This window comes from Gallinula chloropus, assembly GCF_964237585.1.
Source record: "Gallinula chloropus genome assembly, chromosome: 2".
NCBI lineage: Eukaryota > Metazoa > Chordata > Aves > Gruiformes > Rallidae > Gallinula > Gallinula chloropus.
In genome coordinates, this window is record NC_140086.1 from 32,343,549 (window position 1) to 32,367,921 (window position 24,373).

General features: G+C 41.8%; 1 protein-coding gene across 1 annotated transcript in view; it reads right to left on the reverse strand.

Annotated features, from left to right (window-relative positions):
• ZC2HC1A (zinc finger C2HC-type containing 1A) overlaps positions 1-1,360 on the reverse strand; it is a 37,398-nt gene extending 36,038 nt beyond the window's left edge. Inside the window, exon 1 of the mRNA XM_084279877.1 lies at positions 1,331-1,360. Within this exon, the coding sequence (XP_084136003.1) occupies positions 1,331-1,346 (16 nt within the window). The 5' untranslated portion in view covers positions 1,347-1,360. The remainder of the gene's footprint in view (positions 1-1,330) is intronic.
• Between the last annotated feature and the right edge of the window lie 23,013 nt (positions 1,361-24,373).

Below are 24,373 nucleotides of genomic sequence, written 5' to 3' on the forward strand. Positions count from 1 at the left end.
CTCACAGCCAAATCAATTGATGGACGGACTGCTGATGATATGCAGTCCCAACCACAATCAAACATATAGCTGGCTCAATATTAAAGCAAGGTTTCCCCTTCTGAACAGCCAACACATGATTAGCACAGAACTGCCATCAGTCAGGAGCGCCTGATACAGCATTATCTGCTATGCCACTCAACATCACCTTTCAAATTTAAAGATGAGTAAATCAAATAAAAGAGAAACTCTTGGGATTTTAATGTCAAATCACATTGTCCAAATTTATAGTCATGACAAAGTATCTAGGTATAAGAACAGTGTCTGATGACTGTATACTATCAACAGAAGGTGGGTATTCAGTTAGAATTACTTCCCTTCACCAAATGTGCCAGAAGGGAAAACGACCAAAGACTAGTTTGTGCTCACCCCTTTTTAAGCAGTCAGGTTACCTCTGGTCAAGCAGAGCATGGAAGACTTAATGGCTGTTTTGTGATAGTTACTCAGAACAGGTCTGTATCTCTTGCTTAAGTAATATGGTTAAAGCAGCTTGCAAAATACAGTAATGACAGGCCTACCAAAATGCTCAGATAACAAGCTGTAATAGGATGGATACTCTGGAGTGTGATGATATTTTCATTGGCACAACTGGCACAGAATGAAGTTGCACATACTCTATCAGCAAATAGGTACCTAGCCTTCAATGCACTGGACGTTTCTGCAGCATTACAGGCGTATTCTAACCAACACCCACCTTAGCCGTCTGTCTGCAAAAAACCGCTGCCTGGCAAAAACGCCGTCCCCAGCCCAGGGCACCCGCCGCCTGCGCCAGAGCAGCGAACCGGCTCACCGCCATCCCAGTTCGGCTGCGGCAGGAAGGGGACGGCGGGGAAAGCCCCCAACCCCGCAGCTCGTTCGGGAGAGCCCAGCAGCGCCTAAGACAAAGCGGAGCGAGGCCAGGCCGGCCCTGCCCGCCGCGCCTGCTACCCCGCCCGCCTCACACCCGGCGGCACCCCCAGGCCGGCGGGTCTCCGCGCTGGGGCCCTCCGCCTCCCACCCCAAAAGCACGCCGCTTCCCTTCTGCAGCACTCCCTCACTTCAGGCCTGCCGGCCTCCAGGACTCCCGGCCGCGGAGCGGGGCGAGACCACCGCACCGCCTCAGAGGGCCTCCAGAACGGGAAAGGCGGCGCCCGGGCCACCGCCGCTCCCGCCGCCACCGCCCAAGCACGCCCCGCCACAGCACAAAGGCGCGACCCGACTCGGCCTTTCCCGGCTCGCCCCAGGCTCTCGCTGCCTCGGCGAAGAAAGAAACCCCCCTCTCCCCCCACATACACACACCACTACCCCTCACCTTCCAGCCCCTCCATAGCGCACCCCAGCCGCCACCACTATCCCCGCTGCTGCTGTGGCAACGCCGCCACCTCCCGGCCCGCTAACAACCACCGCTCCCATTGGCTGGGCGGCGCGGGAAGGCGGGCCCGGGCGGCCCCTCACGGCCACAGCCCCAGCCCCGGGGCGGGCGGGCTTGTCCTGTGGGCAGTGCCTGCGCTGGCGATGTTGTCCAGCTCGCCTCCGAGCCTTCTCCCCAGATGGCTCAGCCTCTGTCCTCCGGTTCCCGGCCCCTCCGCTCTGCTCCACCCCACCCCGCCTTCCCAGCCGCGAAACCCGACGCTGCCGCCAGCAGCCGCCCGTGGCGGAGAGGCCCGAGTCCCGCTCCGCCCCGCCAGGCCCCGGTGGTGCCGCCGCCCCTCGGCCGCGCCCCGCTCGGCCGCTGTCCCCAAGGGAGGGGGGCACCGGGACAGAGCGAAAACCAGGCTTAGCCCTGCCCTGCCCCAGCCTGACGTGACCTGCGGGCTATAACGCTAGCGTTAATGCTGCCATCAGGATCTTTCCCCTCCGAGGGCAGCGCTTGCTCATGAAGGAGGGCCGCAGTGAAGCGCGGGGAAGGAAAAACCCCCTGGGCACGGGCTGGGAGGGGCACCTGCGGGCGGGACGGCGGGGTGCGGGGGGGCAGCGGGGTATGAGGCGGGGATGGGCGGCCCCGTGCTTGCAGGAAGGCTACGGACAATCGCAGGAAGAACACACCAAAAAAATGGTTTTCAGGTTCAGGTCCTGAAAATAATCGCAGGCAATGGGTTCCTCCCCTTTTTTTTCCCTCCTGTTGTTTTCCAAACCAAAAGCGATGCTAATACCAAGTTACTATCTACGAGTATCTCCTGCTACAGGGTGACAGGGTTGGTTTTGGAAAATGCTACTACTAAATTGCAGGTAACTACTGAGTATGAATAATGCCCAATACATATTGAAATTCTTCTGTTCCTTTTACAAGGCCTCCCCACTTCTTTAGCTACAAAACCATTGCAGGAATTTTTTTTTTTTCTTCAAGATGTGATTTTAGAATTGATTTAAACTCTTTGTCTTTCTTGTGGCAATATGCAATGAGCAACAAAAAGGTTTTTTCTGTATAAACCACAGTAAATTTTACATAAATTACTACTGTCTTTACAGGCTCATGCAAATAATTTATCTTTTTATTCTAGACAAGTTGGTTGATTCAGATTTGCTTGTCCATAGAATCACAGTTACTGTTCTAATCATGGCACATCTGAGAATGCAATTCAAAGAAAGCAAAACAAATAGATAAAACCTAAAGTGAATTGGAGGTTGTGATGACGTCTTCTCTGCACCCCCTTAGCACGGGACAAACAGATCCAGATGCTTCATGCCAAACAGCCATCATGTAAACTGTGATTAATATATGATGGAAATCATCCTTTGAGACCAAAAGCTAGAATACATTTATGGTAATTCTAGCAGCAATTTTTTCTGGGTGGTTTGGAGCCATGCTAAAAATAGATTTCAGATTTGCTTTTGATCTGTAGAGTTTATGCTTATAAAATTACAGGCCGTGCCTGAAGGAACTAGTTTGCCACCATGTTGCAGAGTCCTAAACTTTGCAAATTATCCATTAAGTCTTTGACATGAAACTTTAATGAGCCCATAGCTAGCAGGCATTTGCTGTTTGACTCACCATTAGGGTAGCGTATCAGAACTTTACTTCCTTGCCTGGTGTTTTGGACTGCAAAATCAAAACCAGAGGCCTAGGATCATTTAATGTCTCAGCAGGCAAATCCTTTATAAAAAAACCCATATGCATAAATGTTACTTTTATGTTCTCAGTTTAGTGAAGGGTTTCATTTTAGATGACCATTTTTTTTGTGTTGTCCAGTTCATTGTTTCTCTTTGAAACTCATGGTTATTTTTGTTAAAAAACTGGGGCAGGACATAACTGAGTTCATATTTCATCTATGATCAGAATCTTAAACTGTCCATCAGAGGTGATCTTAACTGCATCACTTAAAGTTCTTCAGCTCTGCTGGGGATATTTCTGCTAATGCATCTTAGGTTACATGTGCTATGTGATGGTAAGCTTGCAGGCACCCATATATATTTAGCTCCTTTTCCATATCAGTTGTTTTGCAGAGGCAGCAATGATGATAGGAATTTTTGCCTCCAAAGACTATTACACTTTGAACACTTTGATTTCAGAATCTTCACTTTAGAATCACTGTAGAAAGTGACTCTGGGATCCAGAGTTTGGCAGTACATTGCCCGGGGCCTTCGCGAAGCTGTGCAAATCCTTCCTTTGGGGCAGAAGCCTTGTGAAAGGACTGAGTCCTGTAAAATGATCAGAATTTCATTAACATTTCTAATGCTCTTCTTCATCATTTGAATCCCCGTCATGGTGACTAAAAACTTTATAGGAAATCCAAACCTGTTCACTATCTTTCATGTTAATAATGAACATTAAAGAAGGATTTCCCAAAGTGGTGTTTTAATTAATACACTTTGCACTGTAACTACCTTCTGGGATTTCAGATATGCTTGCACAGGGGGGACTTTAAAATTTAAATATTCCTAATAAGCCTTTTCTTACAATTAACACTAATTGAGGACTACAGACAAGAATCATTACTCTCCTACTAAAATAATTCCTCAGTTGAATTACTACAAGAGTGCCTTTTGTTCTTATGTGGGCAATAGTGCCAATTTATATTCAGGATCAGAGCAGTGTGATTTCACTATCAATCTTCTTAGCAACCCAGGGGTTTTTTTTTCAGTACACTTTCATAGCTTTGTTTGCTGTGGGACTCCCAAATTAGACAGAACAAGACCTCTACAAAAAGTGGTGAGCAGCGCTGGAGTGAACAGTTTTTGATCTCTCCAAACTTGAATTACTCAATTTATAAAACTGAGTCTGAACTGGAAGTGATGTAATAATGCCCAAAACACAGATAAAAGAGTAGTTCAAATTCTAGGATGCCGTGCATGCTGTTAGATATATTTTCTCAAGCCAAGTAGCCAGTAATAGGAGGCGGCCAGGGACTGTGACTTTATCTAAGGCTGTAATTCTTTAATTGTGTAGCAAGCAACAAAAGAAAGACAATTTTTTCTACTGGACACTCTACTGCTGGAGTGAAGCCATACGTTCTTAATCAGTAAACCATCATCGCCACCAAAACTGTTTCTCCTTCTCTGATGACCATGGTTTCCCTGCTCTTCAGTCTGACATTCTTCTCTTCCTCGTTATGTTGGCCCAGATGTTCATGTGTTCAGGCAGTCTGGGGACTTGGTAGCTCCAACACACCCCTGGCTGATCAGTGCATCTTTCTGGCTATGTGAGCAGCTGTGCCAGCACAGGGAAGGATGCCTGCATCAAAATCAGACTGCGTAGCCGGAGTCTTTGGGAAAGGCAGAACGGACACCTCCCTTGATTGTGTTGTTTTTAAGAACAGTCAGGAGTTACTTCAGCTCAGCCCGTTGGACACAATGACAAAATAAGGAGTTTTTCTCCAGCAATAGGTTTGAAAATTTGCAATAGATTGCAGGTTACTAATCTCCCACTTCGGTTAAATATCCTTCCTGAACTCTGATTATTATTATTATTTTTAATATCTCATGCCCATTTAAATGCCTAATCTTTTTCTGATCCAGAAGCACAGAAGCCCAGCATTTAAAATACAGCCCAGTGTGCAGGATCGCATTGGGTTGTCTCTAAGGTGCTATATGAAACCGTATTAGGTTCATTACACGAGTCTTACAGAAGCAAGGTTTTAAAATTCTTTAAAAGTCCTTTCATGATTTTGTAGCAGCCATTTCAGAATAAAAGAGATGGAATGAGAAAAGCAGGCAATCCTGTTTGTTGCTTTTCAGTCTGACAGAAATGCAGTGTGTTGCACGTTACCTTTTCTTCTCCCTTGCGTTTTCAATAAATCCTGACATTTTGCTCGCCCAGGTAGATGGATATTTAGAGACTGGACCAAAATAGCAGCTGTGGAAAATGCTAAACTGCTAGAACTTTAAGATTGTTTCAGGACTGAAGAACCTGGAGGGTTATTAAGATCTTTACTTCTATATTCTTACATTTTACATAATTGCTTACATTATCTCTTTTACAACAGGGTTGCATGTGTATCACCCCCTCACTGCCCCAGCTGCACCTTCACAAGACCAATTCAGTAATTCCAAATGTATGCATTGAGCATGAAATTCTAGTCTTGTCTGACTGCTTTTTTTTTTTATGCTGAACCTTCAAATTTCACAATTCATGTAAGTTTTTCTATACATTCTGCTTCCAAGTCCTGACTAGAGACACAGTTAATGTAGTACTGCATCATGTAGTACCTGTGCTGCTTTCTTACCTCTGCCTATTGGCATTTGCAGCCCACATAACAGCTTCAGATGCTGGGGTGTTGGTTTTCACAGTTCTGCTGGCAGGGTAGTTCTGAAAACTACTATTGAGTGGGAAAGTTGGAGTACAGGATATGTAAGCCAAACAGCAATGTTTAGTAAATCCCCTGCACTGGCTGTGTTTCATTTCCAACACACTTACACCCTTCAGCTTGTTGGTTTAGGACATACTTTGTTTTCTAAGGCATGACAGAAACCAGAGCTGAGAGATTACAGAGAAACAAAGCAGTGCTACAAAGCTGATTTTGTGAAGCCATTTTATATGAGGGAGTTCCACAAAGCAATTCATGTGTTTCTTTTCCCTATAGAAGAAGGACTTTGCCAGTTAGGCATGTAAAAATTGCTTGCATCTATGTATTGTACAAACAAACTGACCACACAGATGGTGAAATGCTAATTAAAATTAAAATTATACATATGTGCTATGGTCCTGTGGATTGGATGAGATGGTTTCACCCTTTTAGGAGATATTTTTTTCCCCTTTAATTGAAAAATTAAATGTCATTACAATTTAATCTATATTTATAATAACTTGTCATTTTGTAGTGTTTTTCTTCCCTATGTGGAGGAAAAGGTTGTATTAAACTGTAGAATTTATTGAATAGAATTTATTGACTGAACTTAGATTTTGTTTAAAATATTTTGACATACCAGTTTCCTTTTTTATTTACCACTCAAGGTATGCAGCTTCTTGCTGTTTTGTGTCCCAGAATGTGATCTTGTGATTCTTCTGTTCTTGGACAAAAACCTAGACAGTGCATATCATCCCTTACCACCTTGTGATATGGGACTAAATTTGCACATTTGCAGTTCTTTTTGGGAATATGTACTTAGGAATATGAGGGTAAAATTCCTTCTTAAAACATTTTTACATAATACAGTGCATATTTTACATAGCAAAGAAGGAAAACATTAGAGCTTCTTCTAGTTTAAGATTCGCATTTCTTTTTCTCTGATCAAAGTGCTACGTTGGATGTGCTTTACTTAAGTTAAACAAAAAGAGCCAATCAATTAATTCTTCGGGACTGTTCTAATTGTAGATATCTCCCAGTGATTGCATCTTAGTATTTTTCCTTCCAAAGCCACCACCTCAGTCCATATGTGTTTTTTTGCTTTTTCTCCCTTTATCTTCTCTTACCAGCACTGCACAGCCACGGTGAGAATTCCCTCTGACTCATGATATGTGATTTTATTTTCCCCCTGAATGCCAGATATCCGCATGGTCCATGCTTTTTTCTAGCATAAAGAAATATCAGCGATTCCATCTGTGTGTGGTGCAGCATGAAAATTGGCTCTTCATCTTCTCTAACTCCCAATACAATAGGGTACTGCAGTAAACGTAGTTCTAGGTACAGATTGGTATGCTGAATGTGGCCAACAAACTGAAAGTTATTATGGTAAATGAGGTAGCTCTCAGTCTGAGCAACTCTGAGATGGCTTTCTCTGTACACATTGGCTTGCTATGTAGATAGATATTTGGAGAAAAAATAATTTCACCATGATACAACTCCACAGATGCTTCCAGATTGATGTGAATACTTATGGAACAGTCTAGACTCACTTGGCACAGGCTAGATTGTAAAACATCATTCACAGTGATGAATAGTTGCTCATGAGTGACTTGAACAATTACTCTAAGTTCTATTATGAAGAACTCATACAACATTGCATTTGGTTTTTTAATTTGGATTTACCATCTGGCGTGAAGTTTTTTTTTCCACATCTTTATAAAAAGTCACCCAATATTCATAGGCTCCAACAAGAAACACAGACATACTAGTCGAGGGTTTCACTTTGAGCAATGGGCCTGTCATACTGATGGCATCACACTGAACTAATGAACCGCTGGGCTGTAGCATACTTCCATTTTAATCATAGCAACCAGAAATTCATGTGCTAGCTCTGAGTAATTCTCACAATATATTCTTAAATACTGTGTTACTTGATCCAGCTGTGGAATTCAGAAGTGCAAAACCCTTTGATTATTTGATTTGGCAGAGAGTATGTGATTGGACATAGCTGAATGTTTCAATCACTTCTTTGGTTAACTGGGAAATTTCATATTGATTTAAAAGATTTACATACCTGGTCTTAAAACAAATTGAGTGGAAGTTTCTGGTTTTATCCAGTAGTATGAGAAACACTTTGAACTCAAAGCTTGAATTAAGCAGTCCTTTGCTCTAAGGTGCTCAGTCTAAAATAACCCATTTGGATACAGAAGCTATTACTGGCAACTAAGGACATCTTTTGATCTCAAACTGTCACCAACACTGCCAGTGTAAGACATGGAAAAGGGAAGTGAAATCACACAAAGAATCACAAGCAGAATGAAGAGCTGACATTACGTCCCCTGACTCTTAGTCACAATCATCTTCCTTTCATATAAGGAAAGCTAAATACTTGCAAAATAAAGACTTAAAACGTGTGAGCTTGGCTTTCATTTAATACTGGGTACCAAGGGAGATTTTGAGAAGACAGCATTCCATGTTGATTACAGTGCTTTTTGTGATTGCAGTATGTGTTTCAGGTTGTTTTGGTTTTGTTTTCCTTATACCACTTCCATGATATTTTTGAAGAATCTGTTGATTTTACATAGGGTTCAATTGTATTTTCTCAACAAATAATATGTAAAATAAGGTTAAGATAAAATGGACCACATCTCTTTTGTTTCTCTTCTTGGTCTTTAACCCACGAATGGGTTTTAAGTGTTCTGTTTAGTAGCTTTTTCTGTCCATTTGAGATGGGCATTTAGGTCTTAAATGTATCAGATGGTGTCGAGTATTGTGAATTAAAATACATGGGAGTTACACAGAGGTCAACCCTAAGCAGTAGTGAGAGCAAAAAGTAGGTGTTTTGCTGGCAGGTGCTGCTGGTTTTCCCCCTCCTTATAGGTTCCTTCCTTTGATTTTTCTTTAAATACTTTTGGAGAACTCATTCGTTGAAAAGGAGAAACAAGGAAATCAAACTGAGCTTCAAGCCAAAATTTGCATTTTTGAGCGTGATTTTTGTGTGCATCCACCTGGTACTAAGCCAGCACAAGGGTTTTACAGCTCTGGGATACTGCCTTGTTACACTCCTGAAACGTTCACAACATAACACTCTTTTTCCTGCGGTTTCAGCTGCCTCCCTCTGGTCTCAAGACCAATAAAACCGTTTTCCATCAGAATGAAATTCTTGCTTTTTGTGGGCCTATATTCATTAGCAGTAGAACAGGAAAACATTGCTTAGTGGTATCTTGCAAACAGTGGTTCAGCCTTACTGAATTCTATTACTCCTCTGAATATGCTAAAATCAGTCACTGTTGGGTTGACTTTCTCTAAATCTTTCAAATTATGCTATTTCCTATGCCCTCTGTCCAAACTTTAAAGCTTTTGTCCCCAAAGCTTTGCTTACAAGAAGAACTCCTGCCACCTCAGTTTCTGTTCCAGGTTATCGCTTCCCTCTGGTTGTTGTTCCCCTCACTGATTTCTGTATTGTAAGCAGAACCAAATGAGGACAGCTCCTTATTTACATCTCTGACCTGTCTTGGATGGGTATGTCTGTATTATCCCTTGCACACAATTTATACACCACAAACAAAATTCAGGAGAGCGGTCAGTAGAGATCTGACTGCTTGTACCTCCTTTCCCCTACATCCCTAAGCTAAAGCTACACACAAATGTGATTAGACCTTGTAAAAGGAGATTCTTGGGCACCTCAGAGTACCCAGGGTTCTTATGCCTGGGCGGTGTCAGACACAAACCACTGTATGCAGTTGGGCCAAGTGGAGGCTGCTGAGCCAGGCTTTGGGAGGAAAGGCTATTTACACTTCAGATAAAATGTGACTAAATGCAGCGTACGCAGACAGACAGAGTTTTCCTTAGGGCATCGTGGCTGAGTCACTGCAAAGCAAGCCTGATTTGTGTCTCACAAGTCAGCAATCTGTGTACCTGCTGAATTCATCCTTTAGCCCATATTTAAGCGTAGACATACCCTCCCTACTGACCAGACCTACAGCTTCAGGTTACCTCAAGGCTTGGTACATTTGCCCTTGAGGCAAAGAAGATGAGTGATGTCTTGGGCTGCATTAGACAAATCACTGCCAGCAGGTCAAGGGAGGTAATCCTGTTGCTCTGCTCAGCACTGGGGAGGCCACATCTGGAATGATGAGTCCAGTTCTGGACACCACCGTACAGGAGAGACATGGCCATACTGGGCATATTGGGACATGAAGGGGCCTTTCCTATGAAGAGAAGCTGAGAAAGTTGGGATTTTTCAGCCTTGAGAAGAGAAGGTTCTGGGCATCTCATCAATGTGTAGAAATAGCTGAAGGGAAGGGCCAAAGAAGACTCAGCTGAGATCTTCTCAGTGGTACCCAATGAAAGGACCAGAGGCAATGGGCACACACTGAAACACAGGAGGTTACCTTGGAACATCAGGAAACACTTTTTTCCCAGTGAGGGTGACTGAGCACAGGTTATCCAGAGAAGCTGTGGAATCTCTGTCTTTGGAGATCTTGGAAGGCCACGTGGACGCAGTCCTTGGCAACTGGCTATTGGTGCCTCTTTGTGATCAGAAGGTTGGACCAGATGACCTCCAGAGGTTCCTTCCCACCTCAGCCATTCTGTGATTCTGTAACTCATTCCAAACATCTAAGTTTAGTACAGCTCCTGGCAGGGTCTGCACTAGTATTTCCATGTTAGAACTACAATGTATTATGAACTAGTAGATTTCTCTTAGGTTTTTCAGTTTTCCTACATTGAGACCTTGAATGTTTTAGAACTTGGACCCTGGATTTGAACTACCATTTTATGTCTTCCTGGTTTTGTGATCCCCTATAAATCCTCCATAGAAGTCTCAAGTGCAGTTTTCATCAGTTGATTGAGAGCTGGAGAGGGATGGTTTGCAAGGGCATGTAATGATAGGGTGAGGGGTAATGGTTTTAAACTGGAAAAGGATATATTAGGATTAGATATAAGTAATAAATTCTTTACTGTGAGGGTGGTGAGGCCCTGGCACAGGCTGCCCAGACAAACTGTGGCTGCCCCCTCACTGGCAATGTTCAAGCCCAGGTTGGATGGGGCTTTGGGCACCCTGGTCTAGTGGAGGGTGTCCCTGCCCATGGCAGGGGGTTGGAACTAGATGATTTTTGAGGTCCCCTCCAGCCCAACACAGTCTGTGATTCTTTAAGTCTATGATTCTATGTGTTTAATCATCCATTATTTTAATCAGTCGTCTTTTGTGTGTTTTATCCTATAGCTGTGTATAAGCCAGTTCAGTTAATCTGCTTGATGCATAAACATCTGGTAATTTCTATCAAAATGAGTATTATTTTTGCTATAAACAGAAACAAAAATTAGAAGCAAATGCTGCTACTGACATCCTTTGTTTTTTTCTTGCCAGTGATATACAATTACTCTCTAGCAATTTTTGCATGTAACATTTTTCAGTTCTGGCAGAAGGGCTGAGGTCCCTGTTTCATATCTATGGAGATAGGGATCTGCATGCAGCATTCTACTGGATACAGTATTTTAGAGGATCTCTGCATTGATCCTATTTGCACTGTGAATCCAGACACCTGCACTTGCTGTTGAAATAGCATATGCACATGTTTCAAGGCAAATTCTCCCCTTTCTTAGAATCATAGAATGGTTTCAGTTGGAAAACACCTTCAAGATCATCTAGTCCAACCATCTATCCAGTCCCAACACTAGACCATGTCACTAAGTACATCAGCTCTTCCTTTAAACACCTCCAGGGATGGTGACTCAACTACCTCCCTGGGCAGCCTGTTTCAATATCTAACAACCCTTTCAGTAAAGAAATTTTTCCTAATATCCAACCTAAACTTCCCTAATGCAACTTCAGGCCATTTCTCCTTGTCCTGTCACTAGCTACCAGGGAGAAGAGACCAAACCCAACTTCACAACAACCACCTTTTAGGTAGTTGTCAAGAGTGATGAGGTCTCCCCTCAGGCTCCTTTTCTCCAGACTAAACAATCCCAGCTCCCTCAGCTGTTCCTCATAAGATCTATCTTCTAAACCCTTCAGCAGCTTTGTAGCCCTTCTCTAGACACACTCCAGCATCTCAATGTCCTTCTTGTATTGAGGGGCCCAAAACTGAACACAGTATTCCAGGTGCGGCCTCACCAGCTCTGGGAACAGGGGAAGGATCACTTCCCTACTTCTGCTGGCCACCCTGTTCCTGATGCAGGCCAATTTGTGTAAGAGAACTTATTTCTTTCCAGGTCCCATCACAAGGTTTGTGTTTGCAGCTCTAAAACCCCATCTGTTTCTAGTTTGAGGAAACACTATTTTAACAGAAGAGGTTGTTTAGCTGTGAAATGTCCATGAGTCCTGCAGGCCATTGAAATAGTACAAAACCAGCAGAGTGGCTGAATTTGTTTTCTGCTGTGTTACAGATGAGTGATATCCTTATTCTGCTCTCAATAATTGTATGGGGAGCTACTTTGACAGAAACAAGGTCTTCTACAGGTGTAGGGAACTGTGCAAGAGGACCTGATTCTAGGACTTGGCAAGGAAACTATTTTGGGTTCATTTATAGAAAGCCAGATTCTTCCATTTCCAGTGTTCACTTTTAACTCCAGTTCTTTTAAATGCCCAGTGGAAATGACCAGTGAATGGAAGAACTCGCTGGTCCAGGTGGACACTAAATAATAAAGATTGAAAAGTACTGTCCAACTATGAAGCAATGCTAAGTGACACAATATGGGCAGGCACTGTCATCGAATATAAGAACAACACAGCGAGATTGTTCTGCCTTTTTCTCACAGCAGCTCCATAATTTCAGGAATATTAATAATAAGAGGATGTAGATTTTTCTCCATGCCAGAGAGTAGGTGAGAAATACTAGTTTTATCTTTTAATCATTCTGTTTATGGTTATTCATCTATCTACTACAAGGCAGAAAAAGATACCTATAAATGCTTTTCTTTTTTTAATGGCATTTTTTTAGCCCTGTATAAAGGAACCAAATATGTTTATATATCTATTGTGACTGATGCAGAGATGCTATGGAGTTTGGTAAATGTATTTGTTAGAGGATTTTTTTATTTTCACTTTCTAAAGAGGTGAATGAGACTATTGATCTAGTATTTGGCTCTGCCTTTAATTTTGCAAGATGTGATTTTTTTTTCCTCTTACTTAATAATAACTAAAAGAATAGTGTTGGTTTTTAAAAGATGTTGACCTCAGTGCTTGTCATTCTGGCTAAAGGAGGTTACACCCACATAATTGGTATAGAAAAAATGTTACCCTGTGTTATTAGTAGATGTTAATGCTCTCTTTTATCCTTTCATGTGTTCAGTATGTGCATCCAAAACCATCAGCCTAAGATCTGACCTCACATTCTTACAGTTTTTTGCATTATTCTTTCTTATAGTTATGATGCAAGCCTCTCCTTCATTTCAAAGCAGATTTTGCCTGAGGGAGTTGTGCAATAATGCCTTGTGCTGTATTCAAAGATTAATTCCTGAACTTATGAAGGTTCAGGTCAGTTAGAAAACTAAGTAGTAGTAGAGGGTGACACACAGTGATGTGTTCAAATACTGTTTTGAAAATATTAATGCTGGCCCTGAAACAGTGCTCATTTTCCTTCTTATGCAAGCTATTATACTATTATATTAAACAACAAAGGCATTCACTCCAGAACTTTTTAGTAAAACAGGAAAGGATTGCTACAGAGTCTTCTGTTACTACATTAATTAGCAAGTAAGACTTAATTACTTAGTTTTATCATTCTCTATCAAAATCTCACTAAGGGGTGCTGAAAAGCACATACCACCATTTGCAATTATTGTACCTGTAATAATCTATTATAGCTTTTTCATTAGTCAGTCCTTCCAAGTTTGTTAGGTCAGGATGTGTGAGGAGATCAGAACTCTCTCTGCGGTGCCCCATTCCAAATGGAACCTTACAGGTGGTAACAGCAAAGTCTCTGCTGCTGCAGTAATGGGTGGAGTCCTCTGGTGCCTGAGAGCCTCTGTCCTGAAAAGACATTCTCCCTGACCAGCAGTGCTACCCCTCCAGAAGTATAAGTCATTCATTGGTTTGGGTACAGAGCACTGATTTACTGGAGAAGCTTTTTAAGTTAATGCAATACTGTCAAGAGAACCTTGAAAATAAATGCTTTTCTTAGAAAAGAGGAAGAAGAGACTGTCATAATCCGTGATTGCCTTAATGGGCATCCATCTGCTATGTCACTACACGCAAGATAACTACAAATGACTTTCTGAAACTCTCACTCTATATAGCTCAGCTGAAGTGCAAAAGAAAGAAAATTCATCTATGAGTATATAGGAAAAGAAAATTCTAACATGACTGTACAAGTCTTGGAAGATGCTTCAGTCTGCTGCGCTGCCATGGAAAGCCAAGAGCCCACGTGCTGTTGGAGGGGTCTGGTCCCAGCTGGAGCAGAAAGGTAACACTGTCTGTGGCCGGCAGGACTGAAGATAAAACTCAGCATCTCTAGAACTGGAGTTGCTAATGGAAAACTTCAAAAAGAAGAACCAGCTGGGAAAGTCTGAGGAAAGGTATCCACTCAACCAGTAAGACATTTCCTCGCAGAAGAAATCTGACCTACCCTACTCTTAAAAATACTGCTGTAAATTGAACCAGAAGCATGGTGAACATCAGGTTTTTGAAATCTCTGTGCATGCTGCCTGACTGTCTAGTGTGTTCTCTGCTCTTGTAAATGTTTTCATTTCCAAACACCCTCTGTCAACTCTTGGAAAGCATTTAAACCATGAGGAATTCACCCAACAGATCTCACATGTATAATTATGTTTAAATGGTCAGTGCATTGTGTTGACCAAGTTATTTTTCTCTTTCCATACTTTGAGTGGAGAAGAAAATGTTCCACAATGTACCAGACATCATATCTTAGAAAGCATCTGGTCTGTAGGGTCTCGTAAGCGTGGGATTAACCTTCCAAGAATACAGAACTGAACATCTAAATTGGACAACCCAGGTTCATGCCCTTGTTCCCCTCTGCCCCACAGGGAAGTAAAAATTTTGTGTGTATCAGTTCATTATTCCCACTCACTGTAATAATTTCCATTAGGAGGTAATCGCATCTGCTGGCCTAAAAAGCCTCTGTTTTGTGCAATGAGAAATTCAGGTGTACTGAAAACAGCACTTGACCTCAGCAAATATAGCTAATAAGTTCCAAAATGCACCATGTCTCAGGTAGAAAAGCTTTTTCCCCCTCCCGGTATACAAAAGTTGAGGGTGAAGTATAGAGGTGGCATCAACTGGGGTCATGGGTATGTCAGTCACCAGGGTGGATATGTCCTGAGGATGAAACTTGGAAGCATATAGAAGATGTCTGTTGCTGATACATACATTAATTACTTGCCATGCATTAATTGTAGGCATGCAGGGATTTATTTTCTTTTTTGCCCTTGACACTATGTTTCTATTTGGGTGAGTGACAATTTTGTGAGGAAGTTTTGCAAACTCAAGCTATGATAAAAAAAATATCAACTCAATAATCTGTACTTATAATTCTGCATTGCTGTTGTTATTGTTGTAATTGTTATTCCCTCTTCATGACACCTGAAAGCTCAAAGCTCAGTCTTAAAGCTGAAGGGCAAATAAATATAAGTGGGATAAAAATAATGAAGTTTTTTTTTGAAGGGTTGTTTTTTTATTTATGTTTCCAATTCATTGGTCTTCTGAACTCTTCTATTCTCAGATAGTGCCATGCAGATCTAACGCTATAAGCAGTAAAAATATTGTATTCATAATGCTCAAAGAAAGAACCAAACTCTGAAATATCTTTGCCAGAATTCATTAAGGTTAATTTTTTTAGGATAAAGACATTTTGCATTAAGGGAACTCCAGTCCAGTGCTGGAACCCCTCTGGTGGACCTGAACAAGAAATTATCTGGCAAACACACCCTAGAAATAAATATACCTATACAGAGATTTACATCTGCTGAAATATGAAGCTGATTTACAGCATGGGCTTGATGCAGAAATTATAGGGTACAGTTGACTCCTGCTCTCAAAGCCTATAAATGAGTGTAATATTGGCTTCAGCATTGCTACTGTAGGTTTACATCACAGGAACTGAATTTGCAGTCTCACATCTACTCAGGGAAAATGTATTATAGAGAGATGGAATCAAGGGAAAACTCCCACTTGCGATTTGCCTTTCTTCAGATGACTGCTCCATTTCAGTGTCTGACCATCAGTTTCTCGAGTCATAGTTGCAGGTTTATGGTATATTTTTCTGTCATATATATATCCTTATTTCTGTGTATACCAGGTAAATTTTCTGTTAAACAGCTGTATAAACTGTATTGTTTTTTTTCTACTTGTTTCAAGTATGTTTTCATAGTGAAGAATAGGTCTTTATTTTTAAAAGTCTTCTCAAGATACTTGTCCAGAATAACGTAAAAGCAGCTCCTCAGGTCAGGAAAGGACTAACTCAAGTAATTTTGTAGATTTCTTTTTTTTTTTCCTCTGCCCCAAAATCATATTCATCCATTTGTATGTGTCTCTTGATAAAGGATGGTTTGGGATTTTTTATGAACTAGCAACTTCAGACATGGAAAAGACAGGTTGTGTTCTAAAGGCAAAGACCTGTAGGATGGGTAAGCAGTGGTTAACTCACAGCTATAATTTAAGGAAGTGTTATTCTTCTTGGAGGGAAAATGTTGGTCTCATCTAGATTTCAGATCAGTCGTGACTTGTGATCTCTCCTGTGAGAGCTGAAGAGAGTTAATAAATGTTGGACTGTGTTCATAAGGAGGATGAAACTATTGCAATTATCCATCCTTTGAGATTGCCTAGACTCCTCTGGGTTATGGGCATAGAAATGAGTTCTACGGAAGTCATGTGCCTGTACAAAAGCCTGTAAAGAATAGCACAAGGCAGTGTTTGCAACCTGCTTGTCAAGGATGTAAATCTCTCCCTTTGGGCTTGGGGGTACCTTTCTTTTCTTTGGCTTGACTGCTCTTATTAAGCATGTAAATCCCTTTGAGTAGTTTCCTTTGAAGATGAGTTTATCAATCCTACTATTTTTCCTTAAAGAAAACAATCAAAGTTTTGGACCCATTGTAAACTGTCTAATGGTTGGGGCATTCTTTCACCTGGGAGAAGGTAAGGCCTTTAATTTATTTTTACACAGTGAGGAAACACTTTAAAAGGAAGGCTTGAGAGTCTCCACACCAGAATACTTTCTTGGCTAGAAGGTAGATGATGGAGATTCAAAGCCTTAGACAAAGGATGTTATTTATGCTGAACCTTTGATGTCAGGGATCAAAGCTTTAATTTTCAGACTGTTGGGGAAACAGGCGCTGTTGTTATATCCTTTGATAAATCTTTGTGTGGTGGTTTAACTCTGGCTGGAGGCCAGATGCCCACCAAAGTTGCTCTATTACTCCCCTTTTCAGCTGGACAGGGGAGAAAATATATATTGAGAGGCTTAGGAGTCGAGATAAGTACATGGAGAGATCATTCCGCAATCAGCGCCATGGGCAGAACAGACTCAACACGGAATTAAAAAACCCCAACCATATGCGACACACACACACTGAAAACAGAGTAGGAAAATGAGAAGTGCAACCATGTCTTAAAACACCTCCCCGCTTCTTCAGGGACTTAACTTTATTCATAATTTCTCTCCCTTCTTGCCCCCAAGGTGTCTCAGAGGGGAGATGGGGATGGGGGTTTTGGTCAGTTCTTCATGAGTTGTTTTCCTTTTTGTGGCACACACACACACACACACACACACACACACACACACACATTCCTCACACTCTTCCCCTGCTTCCACCCACAGGAGACAGTCCTCCACAAACTTCTCCAACATGTTTCCTTTCCCATGGGGCTTCAGCTCTTCATCAAGTGCTCCAGTGTGGGTCACTTCTAAGGGATGAAGCCATAGAATGTACGTGTCTCACTCTCTCAGGCCCAGACTGCTCTAGCCTGGTGTCCCCCCAAGTCACAAGTCCCCTCAGCAAACCTGTTCCACTGTGGGTCCTTCTCTCCACAGGCTGCAGGTCCTGCCAGGAGCTTGCTCCAATATGGGTCACAGCATCTTCCATATGTCTCTACCCACTCCAGTGTGGGGTCTCTCCATGAGCTGCAGGTGGGATCTCTGCTCCCCATCATCTCTCATGGGCTGCAGGGGTAAAACCTACTCCATGATGGTCTTCTCCATGGGCGAGAGGGGAATCTCTCTTTCAGGCGCATGCAGTGCCTCCTCCTCCCTTTCTTCACTGGCCTTGGTGTCTGCACAGTTTCTTACATCTCCTCACTCCCTTCCCTGGTGGCAAAAAGCATCTGCTTTCATTTTTTTTCCTCTTAAATGTGATTTACAGAGATGCTGTGACCATTGGTGATGGGCTCGGCCTTGGTCAGTGGTGGGTCCAGCCTTGAGCCGGCTGGTGTTTGCTCTCTGGGGCCTGCAGAGAGCTTCTGGCTGCTTCTTGCAAAAGCCGCCCCTACAGCCCCCCTTCTCCACCAGAACCCTGCCATGTAAAACTACAATACCTGGGAAGACTAAAAATGTTAGATAAAGCCACAGGGTACTGTCATGATTGTGGCCATTTCAGGTATGTTTGAGATACTTTCCTTTTAAAGAATAAAATCCCCAAAGTTTTTCTGGCTTTCAACAAGGAGGAAGAGATATCACCTTCAACCCCAAAGGGAAACAGAACCTAGACCCTGAGCTATATTTAGGTCCCTTTTTTAAGGTTTTGAGTTTTGACTTTAAAAGATCAGCTGGCAAAAGTGATGAAAACCTGTTTGTAAGCGGAGGAACACAACTTTCTGGAAGAATGAAGCTTTGAAGAGGCAGTTCTGGCCTTGGTAGTCTCATATTCAGTGGCTGTCATACTCAGAAACACTAAATGAGCTTAGTCAAAAGCAATGTCTGTGCAAAACCCCTCCCCTCCAACATTTATTTCAGCTTTCTAGTAAGGGTGAGTGAAGATATCAGCTTATGGCTAAAAGATGATAACTGAAAGGAAGGGCTAACCTTTTTCATGTGTGAAGCTTCAAGGTTATGTGCTGCACCTTCACTGTGTACAGTGAGTTTGTACTTCCTTGTGATGCAGCCTGACAGACTGGTTCATAGAAATCACAGATTTCAAAGCCCAGGCTGTCAAAGTACAGCATGAAAGCTTTCAAGATAAAATTGCTTACTTTTCCTGTAATGTATCTGCAAAAGGCTTGGTGTAATATCTTTATTGGAACATAAATGCTAACGTGCCATTACATCTCCATAATGGCCATGTGATCAAGCAAACAGCTTTGAATTAAATAGTTCATCTATTTGAACAAAGACAAACATAATGTCAGCCTGCCTGGACTAGTCAGGTATTATAATGCTCATGAAAAATTGTTCTGCTTTTCCTGTTGTTGAAACTGAAAAAATGACTGAATTGCCATGTGGTTGTAGTTGGGGAGTCAAGTGATTGTTCTGCTTGGGTAAACTGTACTGTTCTATTCATTTTAGATTATAAAGATACAGAATATGGAATATGCAATATATACCTATAATATCTATCTATGTATCTGTATCATCATAGCTGTATATCTCCATATAGCTATATATCTCCATATAGCTATAGTATATCTCCATATAGCTATAATTCATAGGATTATATGTAGATATAGATATAAATAAAAATAGGCATAGCTATAGATACAGCCATTTTATTGATGAACTGCAATGGTTGAAGCAACAAGTAGTAAGAAAAGGAGCCTTTCACTGCTCTGAACTAATTAAAATCTTAAGTGGTCAAAACCTATTACTCTGTCTGAGTAGTGGAATAAATTGATTTTGTTAGTATGCCTCCAGATTATGAAAAAAGCCTCATCCGGATCTTTCTGAAACCCTTCCTAACTGTTGTCTGTGCTGTAGACAAACCAGAAAAATAACAAAATGTGAATTTTCACCTCAAAGCTGCTAGCTTCAGAAAGCACATGCTTCTCTGAAGCTCCATGCTGCCTTTGTAAAAATGTTTGGAAAGCCTTTTTATTTTGCTCAAACCTGGCTAATCTTTAAAGTACTGAAAAAGTAGATATATCCACCTCAAACTAGCAATGTATTCAGTCTACAGAAAATGGTAAAACAAAGGTCAGAGAGAAATGTCAGTATATGGTATGTAACCAGTAAAAAATGAAATCAGTTTACTAATATGTATTAAACGTGTATTAGTAAAAAAGCAGTAGATTCTACATAGCTATATTGAACCCTCATACTAAGTACCATGTTCAGTTGCAGACACTGCCACAAGTCTAATCTGTTATGATAGTTCTTACGTTATATTCACTTTGCAGCACTATTCAAATATTAAAATAGAAAAGGACATGGTGGTAAATGGAAAGGAAATATATTTCAAGGTGACATATATATCCCTCCTCCTTCTGCCATGTAAGTGGTGAGAAATATAATATGACATTCAGTATTCTTACTGTGTCCCTTTAAAATGAAATCATTGGCACAACCCAATAAACAGCTTTTTCATGTATGAAAACAACTTTGAATGACGCAAAGTGTCATTCACTCAGGGAACACATACCGTAGCTCCACGTGAAATAGTTTACAAATTCAAGTGGTTCCTAAAACGTAATGGTGACTATAGTGAAACTGGAACCTATTTTGGAATAGCCAACCCAATCTGGATATGAGCCCTTGCTATCTCTTTCCATGAGAAAGGACAAAATGAATAGAAAATTAAGATGAAAAGACTGGCTTTTGAGTCCTGATTCACCAGTGTATAGATGTAAGGAAACACTTGTGCTAGAAACTGAAGGCAGTTGTCTGTGTAACTAAGCCCCCTTAAATGGTCTTTAGGTAAGGAGAACTCAGAAAACCTAAACTAGATCATGTTTCTTAATGGTCAACTGGAGAAGCTTCTCCCTCTGTCAGTTATGCACCTAGAAAGTTAACAATATCCCAGCCAAAACCTGTACACTTGGTTAGACAGGGGATAAGAATCATTTGGTTTAAATTGGGTAAATTTCTTTAATGAAACCTGGGCAAAAAATACTCCATTAAACTGTCACCAAAAATGTATCAGCCAAATCTGCTGTATAGTCTGTGTTCCTCCTCATGAGTTTTATTCTAGTCCAGGTCTATTGTGTTTGGTGAAGGGTTTTTTTTATGAGATGGTTCAATAATCTGTATAAATCAGATCCCCATTTTTTAAAAAAAAAATGTCATTTTTGCTGATTGGACTGAGCACAGTCTGCTCATTATTTGTGTATTTGTACTGAGTTGTAAACCTCAAAGTAGTCACTTGCTTCTTTTCTAGCATGAAATGAACTGCTCAGTTCTTCTCATTCACTTAACATTCAGTATTACTCTGAAAATGTTTAGGAAGCTGAAATATTTACTAAACAGCTTGACTTGCCCTAAAGAAATAAAAACAGCAGGGAAAAAAATAACAGTTTCAATATGGGAGATAAAAGTACTAAGTTCTAAATATTTTTTAGAACTTCACAACACATGAATCACTGAAATATTTTAAAGAAACTGAATGATGCCTCAGGGAACCAAGCCTGAAGAGACAGGGAGCTTCATGGGAGACAGCAGGGAAGGGGCCAAATGAAGTTTCTGACACGTTGCCTCACACAGGACTCACTTCAGCACCAGGTCACTTCTCTTGGGGGGTTGGACTAAACGACCTTGGGAGTTCTCACTTCTTGGGGAGTTGGATTAGATGAACTTTAAAGGTCCCTTCCAACCTAACGCATTCTATGATGATTCTCAGACATCAGGACAGAAGGTAGAAATCACGTTTACTCACCAGAGTTGTGGCAATATTGACTACATGTTATCATAAGCAAACATTATGAGATTGAGGTGAATGGAAAATCCTTTCACTGGCAAATTTTAGTTTGGTGAGTACTGCATTTATAAAGGGAAGTACTTTAGATTTGGACTATTCTAGAGCTTCTAAGACCTGCCAAACCTTGAAATGTGGTGGAATTAACACTGAAACAAAGAGAAGCAATAACCAAATATCATGGAGTAAGAGGGATCCTCTAGAGAGCTATTTTGCCCTGGAGGCTGGGGAAAGCTTCCATCTTCTTTGCTGCATCTATATAAACATGCATCTGTGTTGGTGGAGTGAGGAAGGTTCTCTCTGAGATTTTTAGTGTATCTTGTGTTTCTCTTTGAAACACCTTGGGCCACCAAATCACTTTGGTCTCTTGAACATCTAGTTGTCTGTCCCTGATGATGGGATTAGCACCAGGAAAGAGAGGTCTGGCATGAGCACCCTGTAATGCTTTGGAATATCCCTTCTTGTTCTTCTGAATTTGCTTTGATGGTATGTCTGGTTGGTTGGTTTTGTTTTTTTTTCCCCCCAATTTCAGGAAGTAAAACTTCCCACAATGCCAGATGAGTATTCTTTGATTTTGCTGTGATAACTTATTTTAATTTGGAGCCTATTTGATTTACTCAGATTCTTAATATCCTGGTAGGAAAGGTCACCAGGAAGATACAGGGCTTTGACTGTGCTGTTGGAGTGGTGAATCCAGGCTGGGATCCTGCGGGCTGTCCTCTTTGCAGACAGAATTTGCATGAAGACAAGAGAATGATGCATTTCTGATTTCAGTTTGTCTGCTAGAATCAGTGACTTAAAGCCCTGGGTTTATTTCCAGCTGTTATGGAGATCTTATTTGTGGCTTATGGATGCAGATCTTGGGGAAGCTTGAAAAATAATAGGTATTTTAAGAGGATAGGGGCAAAAGCCAAGCCTGTAATTCAATCACATGAAAGATGCAGTTATAATACTTTGCTCTCATGATTGCAAAAATTTTCCTCGACACCTTACTCATCCCAGATCCACTGTGGCTGTCTGGAACTTTGTTTCTACAGGTTGATTGAATTTCTAATCCTTCTATTTAAAATACTACCCAGTGCCACCAGGAGGTGTCCGTGTGCTGCTTATAGGTTACTTCCAGTGGTGACTGCATTTTATTTTTATTTTTTTGGGGTGGGGCAGGGGGGTGTGGTGTGCTCCACAACACCACTACACTGGTAGGAGTTTCGATAGGATCATTATTATTACACAGGGTTGGTATTTGCACTTCCAAACAAATGAGGATGTTGCGCTCACGCCTGGAGTGAGTTCCTAATTCTTTCCTTGGATGAGAAGAATTATAGATGAAAAAGCCCTGTTAAATCATCCATCTTCTTTCCTTACAGCCTGCCCTGTTCTCTGAAGTATACTGTATAATGTATTGAGGGTATCAGTCTGTTGCTAGGGAAATGATGACTATAATGAGATGTTACACAGTCTACATTTTGACTGCATTGCAGGATCAAAGATGAGCCTGTGGAAATGAAGATTTTTACAGAAACATCTAAGTTGTGTCCTATTTGCACTCGTGTATAACTTCCAGGGTTAGTAGAAGGAGCTAAGCATATACTACAAAAAGCTAAATATTACACAGCAATTTTATGTTGCATATTCCCCTTTGGACAGTGATATTTACTTGGAAAATATCTAGTATACTTTAGTGTGAATATAGACATAAAATACGTATAAATCCATAGTGATCAATAGGACATTGTAAATGACTACAAGACAGCCTATTACGCTAACACAGTGCCACATCTATTACCACATGGATATCCAGAAGCATACATTAGAGTGAATAGTAACTCTGATTTCATTTGAATATCAGATAGGAAGAAATGATTAGCGGACAAAATACGATCAGCCCTGCCTGGGGAAATGATGCATGATTTAGGTGTATCCACGGGGTCTCCTGAAAATCCTGTTCCAACCAAATTAAAATTCAGTGTGCTACAATAGTCAGAAGCACCACCTGCAGATGCTGTATGAGGGGGGGCAACGTGCAGGAGTGATGCTTTTTTCACAGCTGTACAGTCAGATTGACTATTTCTGCTTTCTGTTGCATCTCGTGATCAGTGTGTGTTCTGATGAAGGTACATGTCAGCCTCACTGAGGAGAAATCATTAGCCAGAAAAAGATCTCCAAATACAACAACGTGTTAGGTGGGTTCTTAAAACATAAGTATTGTAGTTTTGTGTTTCTGGGTTCTGCAGGAGAAGGAGGGCTGCAGGGGTGGCTTCTGCAAGAAGCAGATAGGTCTCTGCAGGCCCAACAGAGCACACACCAGCCGGCTCAAGGCCGGAGTCGTTGCTGACCAAGGCCCAGCCCATCAACAACAGTCACAGCACCTCTGGGAATCACATTTAGGAGAAAAACAAATGCAAGCAGCTTTTTGTCACCAGAGAAAGGAGTGAGATGATTTAAGAAACTGTGCAGACACCAAGGCCAGGGAAGAAAGATGGCGGGGTGGTATGAAGCACTCCAGGTGCCAGAGAGAGAGATTCCTCTGCAGCCCATGAGAAGACCACGGTGAAACAGGCTGTCCCCCTGCAGCCCACGGATGATGATGGGGAGCAGAGATCCCATCTACAGCCTGCGGAGGACCCCATGCTGGAGCAGGTGGAGACACCTGAAGGATGCTGTGACCCTGCGGGAAGCCCACATTGGAGCAAGCTCCTGGCAGCAAAACCTGCAGCCTGTGGAGAGACTGACCCTTGCCAGAGCAGGTTTGCTGGGGGACTTGTGACTCTGGGGGGGACCAGACTGGAGCAGTCTGGGCCTGAAGGTCAGCACCCCATGGAATGGAGCCACACTGA